Source organism: Drosophila subobscura, chromosome J, assembly GCF_008121235.1.
Source record: "Drosophila subobscura isolate 14011-0131.10 chromosome J, UCBerk_Dsub_1.0, whole genome shotgun sequence".
NCBI classification, from domain to species: domain Eukaryota; kingdom Metazoa; phylum Arthropoda; class Insecta; order Diptera; family Drosophilidae; genus Drosophila; species Drosophila subobscura.
The window spans coordinates 177,764-191,142 of record NC_048532.1 but is presented as its reverse complement, the minus strand read 5'-3'; the positions used below and the strand labels follow the sequence as shown (position 1 = coordinate 191,142).

Genomic DNA, 13,379 nt, shown 5'->3' with positions numbered 1-13,379 from the left:
CCTCAGACTGGAAGGTGGCTAAAGTGGAGGCATCAAAGGGCCCCACAAATCAGGCGGTTGTGATCCTGAACAAGGAATCGCTAGCCCCGATCGAGGCAGCCAGGGGAGAGCTTAACTTCGGTTTGAGCTCGGTGACCATGAAGGTCTACAAGTCGGATGCAGCGGCCGAGGCGCGTTCTGTCAACAAACCAGTTGAGCAGGACGTTGCCTCGGAGATCGAGGCACCGGAAGTAGACCCGGAGCCGGAGCCGGCCCTAGAGAGCTACTTCTCGGAGACGGAGCTGTTGCTCGATTTTGAGGCGATGTGTCGGGACGACATCCTCGACGACTCAGACGCCGATATAACAGTGGTGGAGAATGACTCTAATGAAGTCTCTGAGGCTTCTGCAGATAAATCTCCACCACTGTAAAGCAGCATCCGCTGCTCTTATACTCCGCTTAGTCGCGAGCGGAGGAGACATAGTCCTAATCCAAGAGCCCTGGGTGGTAGGAGGCAGGGTCTGTGGATTAGCGACAAAGGACTACAAGCTGATTGTAGCCCAAACGGAAGGTAAAATAAGAACCTGCATATTAGCAAGAAAGCACTTAAATATCTTTCTGCTCCACAACTTTAGCAACGGCGACAACACGGCGGCTAGCCTAGAGCTACAAGGGACACGCCTGAACCTGGTGTCGTCCTACATGGCTCATGAGGAAAGTGATCCTACCAGTGACCTCGTTCGCAAGATTGCCAGCGACAGCGAGAGGTCGGATACAAGCCTACTAATAGGCTGCGATGCCAACGCTCATCACACCCAATGGGGGAGCTCGGATACAAATGTAAGGGGTGAGTCACTTTTCAGCTTCATCCTAAACTCCAACCTAATTATTGGAAATCGGGGTAATGACCCCACTTTCATCATTAAAAACCGCCAAGAGGTTATTGACCTCACTCTATTGTCTCACAAACTGTCAGACATAATGAAAAGTTGGAGAGTCCTAGAGGACCACTCCTTCTCCGACCACAGGTACATCGAGACAATCCTATCGCTCGAAAGCACCATACCCACTAGCTATGTAAACCCAAGAAAAACCAACTGGGATACGTATAGCGCAAAAATGGAGGAATTACTCCCCCCTCTAGCCCCAAAATGCCCTGATACACAAGACGACCTTAATCGTCTTGTGGACAATTTCACGGAGGCTTGCAATAAGGCCTTCATGGCAGCTTGCCCCTCAACAAAACCAAGAGGGAAAAAGAAACCCCCCTGGTGGTCTAAACATATAGATACCCTCCGGAAAGACTGCAGGACTCTCTTTAACAGAGCCAAAAGCAGCAGCGAGGTAGCTCACTGGGAAAATTACAAAAGTAAGCTAACCCTATACAAAAAAGAAACAAGGAGAGCAAAAAGGGCCTCTTGGCAAAAATTGTGCTCCGAAATTGAGGACACCTCAGAAGCCGCAAGGCTACGCAAGATCCTGTCAAAAACATCCCCCTCGGTGGGATATCTCAAGAGAAGTGATGGTACGTGGACAAACTCTAGCGAGGACTCCCTACACATTCTACTCGATACTCACTTTCCTGGGTGTACGACCATCGAGCCGGCAGACACCCCAAGTGAAGGCCCGGAAACCTCGATGGGGCACATCCTCACAAAACGGAATATTAGCTGGGCAGTAAACAGCTTTAAATCCTACAAATCGCCTGGCCCGGACCAAGTCATTCCGGCTCAGCTACAAAAAGCCGGGGACATGGCCATCAACTGGCTGCAAAGTATCTTCAGGAAGATACTGACAGTGGGAAAAATCCCCCGCGCTTGGCTAAAGGCTAAAATAGTCTTTATCCCCAAAGCAGGGAAACCCTCACACACAACCCCAAAAGACTTCAGACCAATAAGTCTATCGTCCTTCCTTCTTAAAACCTTTGAAAGACTAGTCGGGCTGCAGCTGAGGACAACCATTAATCCTCAGTGGCTGTCAGGCGCTCAACATGCCTACCGAAAAGGGAAATCCACGGAAACGGCACTCCATGAAGTAATCTCGGCGGTAGAGAAATCTCTTCACGTCAAAGAATACTCCTTAATCGCTTTCCTAGACATTGAGGGAGCTTTTAACAACGTCATACCGGGAGCCATCACAGAGGCCCTGACTGACCTGGGGGTGGATCGTCACTTGGTGATGCTCATAGATCAATTGCTCACATGCAGGACAGTGACATCATCAATGGGATCGTCCACTCAGTCAAGGTATGTCAACAGAGGCACCCCGCAAGGCGGTGTCCTGTCTCCCCTTCTATGGAACATAGCAGTCAATAAGATTTTGTGTGACTTGGAAGGGGAGGGCTGCAAGGTGGTAGCATACGCGGACGATGTTGCCATTATCTTCTCGGGAAAATTCCCTCAAACACTCTGCGAACTAATGACCGCAAAACTCGCACGACTGTCAGAATGGACAAAGTCGCGTGGACTGGGAATTAATCCCTCTAAAACGGAACTTGTGTTGTTTACAACCAAATACAAAATCCCGTCTCTCAACCCCCCAATACTAAACGGATGCAGGCTCTCCTTCATCGACAGTGCCAGTTATTTAGGGTTGGTAATTGATAAAAAGCTCAGCTGGAACCTAAGCATCAAAGACAGAGTGAAGAAGGCTACGATAGCCCTCTACACTTGCAAGAAGGCCATTGGGCTAAAATGGGGCATGAACCCAAGAATAGTCCAATGGATCTACCTAGCAATAGTAAGACCAATACTGCTCTACGGAGTCGCAGTGTGGTGGACTGCCCTATCGAAGGGAACCATCACTAAGCAACTAAGCAAGGTGCAGCGTACTGCAGCCCTAAGCATCAGTGGAGCTCTGAGCACAACACCAACGGATGCGCTAAATGCTATACTTTGCCTGCAGAGCCTTGATCTTGCAGGTAAGGAGCAGGCAGAAATGGCAGCAATCCGTCTCAGAGACTCTGACCAATGGGTGTCACATCGCACCGGCCATGCGTCCATCCTAAATGGAAACAACACCGTCCCTTCAAAAACGGACTACTGCGTTCCGAGGGAGTATACAGATACCCCCTTTGAAACAATCATCCCTCACAGAAACGACTGGCTTGAGGGACCACCTGGTCCAAAGGGAGCCATTCGAATCTTTACTGATGGCTCAAAGCTGGACAACAAGGTCGGGGGAGGAATCTACTCCGAACAGCTGAACATAAGTCACTCCTTCAGGCTTCCGGATCACTGCAGTGTCTTCCAAGCGGAGGTCATAGCGATCAAGGAAGCTTTGAACTGTCTTCAGGAACTAACCCCTGAGGCGACTCACATAAACATCTATAGTGATAGCCAAGCTGTAATCAAATCACTAAATGCGATAACAACAAGCTCGGCTACAGTGGCAAACTGTCGCAAATCTCTTCACGAGATGGCTTATCAGTTCGTCATCAGCCTAATATGGGTCCCGGGCCACCAGGACATTGAAGGCAACTGTATAGCAGATGAGCTGGCCAGAGCTGGAACAACAATCCCCCTTCTCAATGATAAGGAGGATATACGTATGCCAATGGCCACCTGCAAGCTCAAAATAAAAGAACATTTTAAGCAACTAACAAATGACAGATGGCAAACTGTGCCACTATGTCGCATAACTCGGCAAACATGGCCTGACATAAATAGGAAGCGCACCGATGAGCTCTGCAAACTCAGTAGGAGTAGGTGCAGCTCAGTCCTACGCTCCCTTACGGGACACTGGCTAATAGGCACACATGCAAACAGGCTGGGAGCCCCATATAACGACTTCTGTAGAAGCTGTAGAGATGAGGAAGAGGAGGAGACTGTGGAACACCTGTTCTGCTCCTGCCCGGCTCTCAGTAGAAGGAGACTCCAATACTTGGGCGCTCCTTTTCTAAATGACATTTCGGACATGTCTACAAAAAGTCCCAGACGGATCGCAGGCTTCATAAGGGCATCCGGATGGGATAATGGATAAAATATGCTCTCACGGGAGAGATGGGAACGAAACATGCGGTATCACAATGGGCCGAAACCGGCCTAAGTGTGTCGGGTCTCTGACAACCCCGACAGCCGCCTCAACCTAACCTAACCTATATGTACATGTACATCTATACTGACTGAGTACCGGGTATATAATTTGTGACGATTGCAAATGTGTTTCACGTTGTCATTCAAATATCATACAGTTCGGTTAATATTTTTGAAAACTCGCATTTAATAGCAGTTATTTACAGTTTCATGTGTTTTGCAGCTTGGTTGTTATACTCGAAGAGTAAATAGGGTATATTGTATTTGTGGGGAATAACGGTTGTAAGTATGTATGTAACGCACAGAAGGCAGCGTTTCCGACTCCATAAAGTATATATATTCTTGATCAGCATCAATACCCGAGTCTATGTCTGTCTGTCTGTCTGTCCGTCTGTCCGTCTGTCCGTCTTGTTGAGCGCCTGGATCTCAGAGACTATAAAAGCTAGAGCCACAAAATTTTGCATCCATAATTCTGTATGCTCACACTGTTACAAGTGTATTTCAAAAATGAGCCACGCCCCCTTCCGCCTCCGCAAAAGGGCGAAAACCTCCCAAATCTACAATTTTGAAGATAGCAGAAAACTATTCCGTAGGGAATGACCATATCTATCAGATCACCAAATTGGGAAACGATTGGATCATTATTATAGCCACAATGAAGAAATTAATTAGCAGTGGCCAAACCCACCCCATCCCGCAGCTTATATTTGTTTTTTGCATATTCTCCAATTCACACTCTGCTTCGCGCAGTGTGTGGCGTCTGCCCCTGCCGTTCCTCCGCCTCTGCCATAAGCCATAAGCAAATATAAGCTGCGGGATGGGGTGGGTTTGGCCACTGCTAATTAATTTCTTCATTGTGGCTATAATAATGATCCAATCGTTTCCCAATTTGGTGATCTGATAGATATGGTCATTCCCTACGGAATAGTTTTCTGCTATCTTCAAAATTGGCTAAACCCACCCCGTCCCGCAGCTTATATTTGTTTTTTGCACATTCTCTCATTCACACTCTGCTTCGCGCAGTGGCCGCACACTGGCCGCCGGCCGCTGGCTCTGCCTCTGCCGTGAGTCTGCAGTGTGTGGGTCTAGGGAAGGGGGGCCAGCTAATGGAGCGTGTTGGTGTGAGAAGTGATGTAGATGATGACAGATGAAGAACAAATTTAAAATTTGACAAACAACCGCTAAAGTGCAGATGTAGTACTGAGTGACGGGTATAAAAGTTGTGACGCGTAAGAAGCGTCTCACACGTCCCTTCTCGTTTTTTTTTTTACATTTTTTCATTCACACTGCTTTTGCAGTGTGCGGCCTCTGCCGTGTCTCTGCAGTGTGTGGCTCTAGGGGAGGGGGCGAGCTAAAGGAGCGTGTTGGCGTGAGTAGTGTTGTTGATGTAGATGACAGATGAAGAAAAAATGTAAAATTTGACAAATAACCGCTAAGGTGCAGATGTAGTACTGAGTGCCGGGTATAAAAGTTGTGACGCGTAAGAAGCGTCTTACACGTCCCTTCTCGTTTTAGTTTGGCGTGGTTCTGCTTTTTCCAGCGAGATTGGTTAGGTACTTTAGCATTTTTTTCCTCAGTAAGTGTACAATTAATGACGCCTTTGCTGTCAAGCAAAGTCTCTTTTGAAAATGTTTACCCTGCCTGATTCAGATGTATCCTTAGATGATAAGAAGCTCTCAACATTGTTTTTTGCAGATTTGTATGTATGTACATATATTAAAAGTTGGTTATAAGTATGTACATACATATGTCAATTCGGAATTTTATTCAAACTTGTGTGAGCTTTTTAGCGCTTTTGATTATATTTATCCGGTACCTTTAAATTTGAGCTTAATTTATTATTCCATCTGTGAGACGGTGGTGTCTTAGGCATCATTAATTCTCTTATCACGTATAGAAGCATCCGACACCCCTAAAAAATCCCCCAATTACATTTCCTGTTCAAAAGAATCCGTCGAACAACTACCAGAAACACCTTACCCCAAGGATTTGTCTTAAAATTGCCACCCTTAATTACTTATAAGCGCTTCGAACTATCCGAAGACTCTGTCTTCCCCCATCACCACAGAAAGTTCATTCTGTTTGACCAGGCATTTTGGACGCCATGACAGCAACTCTCACCGACACTCATGCAGCAGGCCCCGGTGCGCTGGCCATTGATTAAATTGATGATGTTTGATGACTTCAGAAGCCGATTTCATAGAAGATTTTTTTCGGGTAATGGGGTACCACATATGTCATTACGCTGCATGCATCTAGATGCCTTGAAGTCAGAATCTTTAACGGATAAGTGTGTTTGGCGTTCAGGAAGAGAATCGGTAACTTCACTCATCACAGGTGGAACTGTTTCAAGCTTGAGCTCCTTGCTGACCTGAAAAAATCTGTTGAGCCACATTCCTTGGAGTCAAAGTTGCGAGCTAGGACTGAAACTAACTTTGATTTAAGTGTAGGGGAGCATACCGAAATTGGGAATTTAAAAAATCTCTCCCATCCATGTGAAGTCCATCTCTGCCATTGACTTTGAGCTTCTCGAGCTCGTGCACTCCACTTGTGAAAATTACCTCTATACAACGAAAGTGTGTCTGAAAAGTTATATTGCTTATACTCTCTGTTACGTTTTCCCGTTAGCCAACACAAAAATTGTCTTAGAAAGTTCAAATGTGAATTGAATCTCAAGCCAATCCTTTAACTTAAACTTTCCTAGCAACTTAAAAATGCATACAAATACTTAGATTCAAACTCATTTTTATACCCGGTACTCTAAGAGTTAATAGGGTATATTGTATTTGTGCTTACAGAACCAGAGCACAGAAGGAAACGTTTCCGACCCTATAAATAGCCGCGTCTGTCTAGCCATGTCTGTCTGTCCGTCCGTCTGTCCGTCTTGTTTGTCGGCTAGTTCTAAGAGACTATAAAAGCTCAAGCCACTGAATTTTTGCCTCCGACTGCTGTGATATCACACTGATACAATTGTATTTAAAAAATTAAAACCACTAAGGTACAGATTTACTGTCTGAGTCCGGGTATAAAAGTTGTGACTCTTACAAAGCATATCACACGTATCCTTGTTATAATTTCATTACTTCCTCAAGCCATTCACTTTCAATGCTAACGTTTTTTATGTATAAATATAGCTTTCCACATGCCAAAAAAACGTTCCCATATTGAAAGAATACTTTGACTTTGAGCTTCTCGAGCTCCTATATAACGAAAGTGTGTTTTATATAAAAAGAAAGATCCCAGAAGTCACCTTCTTAACCTTTATCTGAGCTCCACGCAAAGAAACTATCCGGAGGTCAAGGTGTGAAATAGTCAGGTAGGATTTTGCTTTGATTATACATTAAGAAGAAATGGGATGAGGGACCAAAAAACTCTGATGAGTGTAGCTTGTATCTCACATCGGACAAAAATAAAGATTACCAGTGCATTTCAGCTGCAGCCACAGGCAGACGGGGTAAGAGACAGAGGCCCTGATTGAATGTTAAACATTTAATTTTGACTTTCCCACAGTCAGTTCTCAGAATCATTCTAAAGACACCCCAAAGTCACAAGCAAGCCAGATACGGGTAGAGTTCGGATTTAAGATGTAATTTATGCACGCACATCAATTCAACGGAGCAAGGAAGAGATTCATGCAATGCGAAGGAGGAAATGGAGACTGCATCACAGTCACACCTGCTTGGTCCTTGACAGACAATCGTCTTAAAATTGTTTTATTTGTTTTCAGCGACGATTGAAAAATGTGGAACTGGCACCTTCACTAAGTAGAGTCGGCACTGCATCGTCAGCATCTGCTTAGGAAGATGTCCGTCTCACATGCCCTATCATACATGCTCGTACATGCAGCTCATTATACCCGGTACTCGAAGAGTAAATAGGGTATATTGTATTTGTGCACAAAGTGAATGTATGTAACGCACAGAAGGAAACGTTTCCGACCCCATAAAGTATATATATTCTTGATCAGCATCAATAGCCGAGTCGATTGAGCCATGTCTGTCTGTCCGTCCGTCCGTCTGTCCGTCTTGTTTGTCGGCTAGTTCTCAGAGACTATAAGAGCTAGAGCCACCAAATTTTGGCTCCAGACTGCTGTATGCTTACACTGAAACCAGTGTATTTCAAAAATGAGCCACGCCCCTTTCCGCCTCCGCAAAAGGGCGAAAACCTCCCAAATCTACAATTTTGAAGATAGCAGATTCCGTAGGGAATGACCTTATCTATCAGATCACCAAATTGGGATCCGATTGGATCATTATTATAGCCACAATGAAGAAATTAATTTGCAGTAGCCAAACCCACCCCGTCCCGCAGCATTCACACTCTGCTTCGCGCTGTTTATGGCCTGGCCCCTGACACGTCACTGCCTCTGCCGCTGCCTCTGCCGCTGCCTCTGCCTCTGCCGCTGACTCTGCCGCGACTCTGCAGTTTGTGTTTCTAGGGGAGGGTGGCGAGCTAAAGGAGCGTGTTGGCGTGAGCAGTGTTGTTGATGTAGATGACAGATGAAGAAAAAATGTTAAATTTGACGAATAACCGCTAAAGTGCAGATGTAGTACTGAGTGCCGGGTATAAAAGTTGTGACGCGTAAAAAGCGTCTCACACGTCCCTTCTCGTTTACTTTAAATTTATTAATGTCAATGTTTGGAGTTAACTAGATGCATGCTGACAGATACTGCCGGTATTTGGTCTCTTGCTAAGTACATTCAACAGTTTCGCACTTATCGCACAGTGTAATAATTCGATAGCTATCAACCACGATTTTTCATTAAGAAACGAAAGCCACTTTTTATGAAAGATATGGGGCTTAGAAATGGTCTGATGACAACTTTTGTTTTTTTTTTGCAGAACTTTTTGAAGATTTTTAAAATACTGCACAAAAATTAACATTTTCCTATTTCAAAGCCTAATATTTCCCAGACGATAAGCTAAAACCACAAATTATTCCACTTTTTAGCTGCATCAATCAGCTTTTGGCATAAACAAAGTTCTTTACAACCAGATGTAAGATAGAAAAAAACCTTAAAACAAATATGAAACTTAAAAATTCTTAAAATAAAAATTTTGCCATAGAAAAAATCCATAATTCATTAAAAAACTTTAATGCCCGATATCTATCAGAAAGAGTCGGTTTGGTTCCTTGAGGAAAAAAATGTTCCATTTTGTCGAGTCGTGTAGTCTTATAGTCTGACTAAAATATAAAACAAGGTTTTACATACTTTTGAGTGGTATGGTTAAAAAAAAATATGTCCAAGAAATATAGGAACTTCCTGAGAACTTATCGGAAATATTAATTGGCAAACAAAGTTTAATCTGTTAACTAATAAACAGTTAATTTTTAACGCAGACATGACATTCAAGCTGCAGTCTTCTTCTGTTCTATGGTATTATTTGTTCTATGCTTTGAAAGAATGCAAAGAACTTTAAAAAAGTATGGACGTGTGAGGACGTTTATACCCAGTACTCTTCTCAGAAGTACAACTGAACCTCATGGGTTTTTTTAAATTTTAAATTTTTCACTTTTTCTTCATATGTCATCTACATCACGTCTCACTCCAACACGCTCTTTTAGCTCGCCCCCCTCCCCTAGATCCCTAAGGCTCTTCCCTACCGAATGGCATTATTATACCCGGTATTCGAAGAGTAATTAGGCTCGGATATTGATGCTGATCAAGAGTAAATGTAAGTATATACTCAATGGGGTCGGAAACGTTTCCTTCTCTGCGTTACATACATCCAATTTTGCCCATTAACTCTTCGAGTACCGGGTAAAAAAACTAATATGTATGTTTGCGCAAAGTATTAAAAGTCATTCGACAATTGGGTATTGAAATGGGCCACGATATGGGGTGGCCGTTCCCAGTGAGAGACCCATAAGGATGCAGATGCAGTGAATAAGTATGCCGAAACCCCAGACTACGATTGCGTCCTGGGCCCACTACTGACTGCTGAGTGATTGCCATGATAAGTGGCCCTTTATGATGCCAGTTTGCACAGTGTGAGAGTTGTGCGTTCCATTGGAGTTTTACTCAGACTACTCCGTTGGGTTTGCCTTCCGATTCGCTTTTAATGCATATCAGAGTGGGCACACTCCTGACCGAAAAGTATGTCATTGCACGTTATCTACAACTCCCTACTGTTTACAAAACACATTTAATTTTAGTTAGTTTCTTTTTATTTTCTTTCGATTTTTCTGTGCTTGATTTTTTCCCTATCGTCGAGAAAAAACTTTGATAAGTGAAATATATCGTGCTGGATTTTTATGTCTGCTCTGCTCTAAATATTCTACCGAACTCGCAAAGCGAAAAGAAACTGATATTTTTTATTGGGCATTATGTTTTATATAGGGAAAATTTTAACATAATATAATCTTAATGATCTTAATATAGACTGGAGTGCTCCTAAACTGAGACAAGTCAAAACATTTCTTTTATAGGCTGCAGTCAAGTCTTCGGGATGACTAAACCCAAACTCATTCATTAACGTAAAATCCACTTAAATTGAATTCCGTCCGCAATAAATTCCACTACTTTGCGCCACATTAAAAAAACGAATGCTGAAATTTACCAAGCGGCAAAGTCAGACAATAGAATAGATAGAAATCTACATGAAGTAGACGACGGTCGACATTGAATTTCAGAACATGTGGTGCTATGATGAGGTTGGAGGCCACCAAAGGCAAACCACCACCCATCAGCCACCCACCACCGCCATCCACCGGGACTAAGAAAAATCCACCCCAAAGTTTTGGACGTAGACAGACAAAAGGGTGGGCCTTAACAGTGCTGTGATATGCTTCGTACGGAGTTAGCAAAACGATTTTTTCAGCCTGATATTGTGGGGGAATTCCCTTAAAACGCGATACCGGAGAGTACGTGCCGTTAGTTCGCCCTCATGCCAATGCATTGGCATAATTTCAGGCAATTGTCAAACAAAACGAAGGGTGGCAGTCGGGTAAATTAGATTTTTTTTCTTGCGCAATTGCATAAAGCCCGACAATCGGAAGCCCTCAGCTCCAACCCCATCTGGAGCATTGTAATCCTCAAAGGACCCACTAGTAAATATTCATTGTATACGGTCGGGCGTTCGAGCTTACAGTTATATCACTCACCTCGGTTCTTGTTCCTGCTCCCCTACTGTAAGCTACGATTTTTTCAAGGTCTTTGCCAAATTTGGGCGATAAGACATTTTTGCCAGACACCCAGTGTCCTTGCTATGCGTCCCTAACGAATTGGGGGTTGGCATTATTCTCTAAGGGTGTTGAACTATAAATTGAACCTTTTGTTGCAGTTTGCGCCTGGTTTTCATGAGTCAAATGTGATCCGACAGCCCTTGTTTTGAGGTTTCTTCAATAAATGTTTGGATGTTTCGTTGGGAGATTAAGTGGATTCTATGTATAGCATGAGTTATGATTGATGTAAAATGAGCACGTATGTGGCAGGTGTGGGGTGAGATAAGGGGATGAGTTGTGGTTCAAATACCTAAAGTAAAGTACTGGGGAATTTTCCACTTTGACCTAAAAGATGTAACATTTTTGTTGTGTTTTTTTTATAATGTTTTCGTTTAATTATAGAAATTCTTAGTCTTGAGCCAAATTTTCGAGGTCCCATTTCTGTGACGCTCCGAAGATGTGAACATTTTGAGTGAAATAATATAAATCATATGTTATAGGAATCAGCATTAAATGAAAGCATATCGATTTCAGTGAGACAGGCAGGTTCATCTGTTAAATTGTAAATGTTATTTACTATATAAAAATAACAAATTTTAGACTTGCATCAATAACCGGATGGTAGGAATGCTCCAGGAAGTATTTGTGCAGCTCAACGGAGTCATTCATCTGCCCACCCAAGTGTATGTCCACTTCGAAGGGCAGGAATCGATGTTTTTTAAACTCGTCTCGGCTGTCGCCGGCTATAACATTGACATTGCTTAGGCATCGACCCAGCTCTTTCGCAGCCTCACTGCCTCTACTATGAGAACTGCATAGGTCTTCATTGATTAATGCCTCGAGCACGAACCGCTTCAGACTTGCAGAACTTAACACAATTCCAGAGCCATCATACATGTAAACCTAAAAAGATGGAGGCTTAGAGGATGATCAAGGGTTAATACTAACTCACCAAAGCCTGGCTTCTCCCCTTGCTTCTCATCTTGCAGCCAAAGTATATGAGCTCTTCTGAGCTATAGGACTGCAGCATATGCCGAAGATTTTCCACAACCACAAAACTTAAAACAATAAAATTAAATGCTTTTTTTCAAAGATGGTGTTTAAAATGATTACTTATCATCGTTGGCATAGAGAAACCAGTCTCCTTGATGGAAATGATACTTGTAGATGTATTCCAGATGTGCCCGTATCCGCTGCCATTTATCCCCAATATTCCTAAAGACGGCGGGCTCCAACAAAATATGCACATCGTCACTGACGAACACATACCGATCACAATGCCGAGCCCAGGTCTTTTGAATGTGGATGGCGGCATGTTCGTGACGGTACGCGTAAGTGACAATTACACAGAAGATGCGCGGACGAGGGGGCGGTGTCACAAAAATATCTGCGCTGGTTGCATCTCTCTGATACAACAGAATAAGCAAAAAAAATAACACTCCAAAGAATATCCAGCTATTTAAAACACCAAACCTATTCTTGCCACCGTACAAGAGCCGCCGTGTATTAATATGTCGAACCATTTTCAATTGAATGTGGGGCGGTCGGTTCTGTTGTGTTCAGGGAGTTCCATTTACAACTTAATTATATTAAGTGGTGTCTTCTGTATGAAGTAGGCTGTGCTGTCTTTGAATGGGCCCGCTTCGTAGACAATGAAATTTTCAATTACAATTATTAACTCATATGACACAAGACTCACCTGGTCTTGTCTGTTTTCGAAAGTTTAAATTGGGGATTGATAAGTGCTCCCAACGTAATTGTGAGTGAGCAAATACATACATTTAAATAAACGAGTAGGAACGTTTGTGAGACGCTCGTCTTTTCACCGCAAATACAATACAATACAATAAATTCACCAAAAATACCCTACTCACACTTCGAGTACTGGGTATAAAAACTATTGAAGAATTGCAAGTTTTGATTCAAGAATAAAGGTAAAATAAACTAACCACTTAAACTTGTAAAAATGCTTCTAGTCGAATTGGAGCTTTAAAATAGTATACAGATAGATTTAAATACGTATATATGTATGTAAGTATATAACACTACTCCACAAAATATAACTTGTGGAATTGTGGACACAGCAGATTTTCGTCCATTGTGTGTGGCAGAAGGGGGCGGGGCGAAATTTTGAGATCACTTGTAATAGTGTGAGCATACCTCCATCTGGTGGCTCTAGCATTTATAGTCTCTGAGGTCCA

The 13,379-nt window shown here is 43.2% G+C and overlaps 1 protein-coding gene across 4 annotated transcripts; it reads right to left on the bottom strand.

Moving 5' to 3' along the window:
• Positions 1–11,585: 11,585 nt before the first annotated feature.
• On the bottom strand, positions 11,586–12,977 carry LOC117894727 (glycoprotein-N-acetylgalactosamine 3-beta-galactosyltransferase 1). 4 transcript variants are annotated; one of them, XM_034801917.1, is made up of 5 exons: positions 12,878–12,975; positions 12,292–12,819; positions 12,131–12,236; positions 11,785–12,081; positions 11,586–11,730 (listed from the first exon to the last, which is right to left on the bottom strand). In XM_034801917.1, the coding sequence occupies exons 2-5, from the start codon at positions 12,699–12,701 to the stop codon at positions 11,587–11,589; spliced, it is 957 nt and encodes a 318-aa protein (XP_034657808.1). In that variant the 5' UTR covers positions 12,702–12,819; positions 12,878–12,975; the 3' UTR covers position 11,586. The 4 variants fall into 4 exon arrangements, with proteins under 4 accessions (XP_034657808.1, XP_034657807.1, XP_034657810.1 ...); XM_034801916.1 differs by lacking the exon at positions 12,878–12,975 and having other exon boundaries at positions 12,292–12,859; XM_034801919.1 differs by lacking the exon at positions 11,586–11,730 and having other exon boundaries at positions 11,997–12,090; positions 12,147–12,236; positions 12,292–12,977.
• Between the last annotated feature and the right edge of the window lie 402 nt (positions 12,978–13,379).

Bases quoted from the DNA above. Each gene is read 5' to 3' on its own strand.
- LOC117894727 (XM_034801917.1), bottom strand. From the start codon at position 12,701: ATGGTTCGACATATTAATACACGGCGGCTCTTGTACGGTGGCAAGAAT. The intron at 12,082-12,130 runs GTGAGTTAGTAT...CCATCTTTTTAG, and splicing joins AGGGGAGAAGCCAGGCTTTG to GTTTACATGTATGATGGCTC. The intron at 11,731-11,784 runs GCAAGTCTAAAA...ACAATTTAACAG, and splicing joins CCTACCATCCGGTTATTGAT to ATGAACCTGCCTGTCTCACT.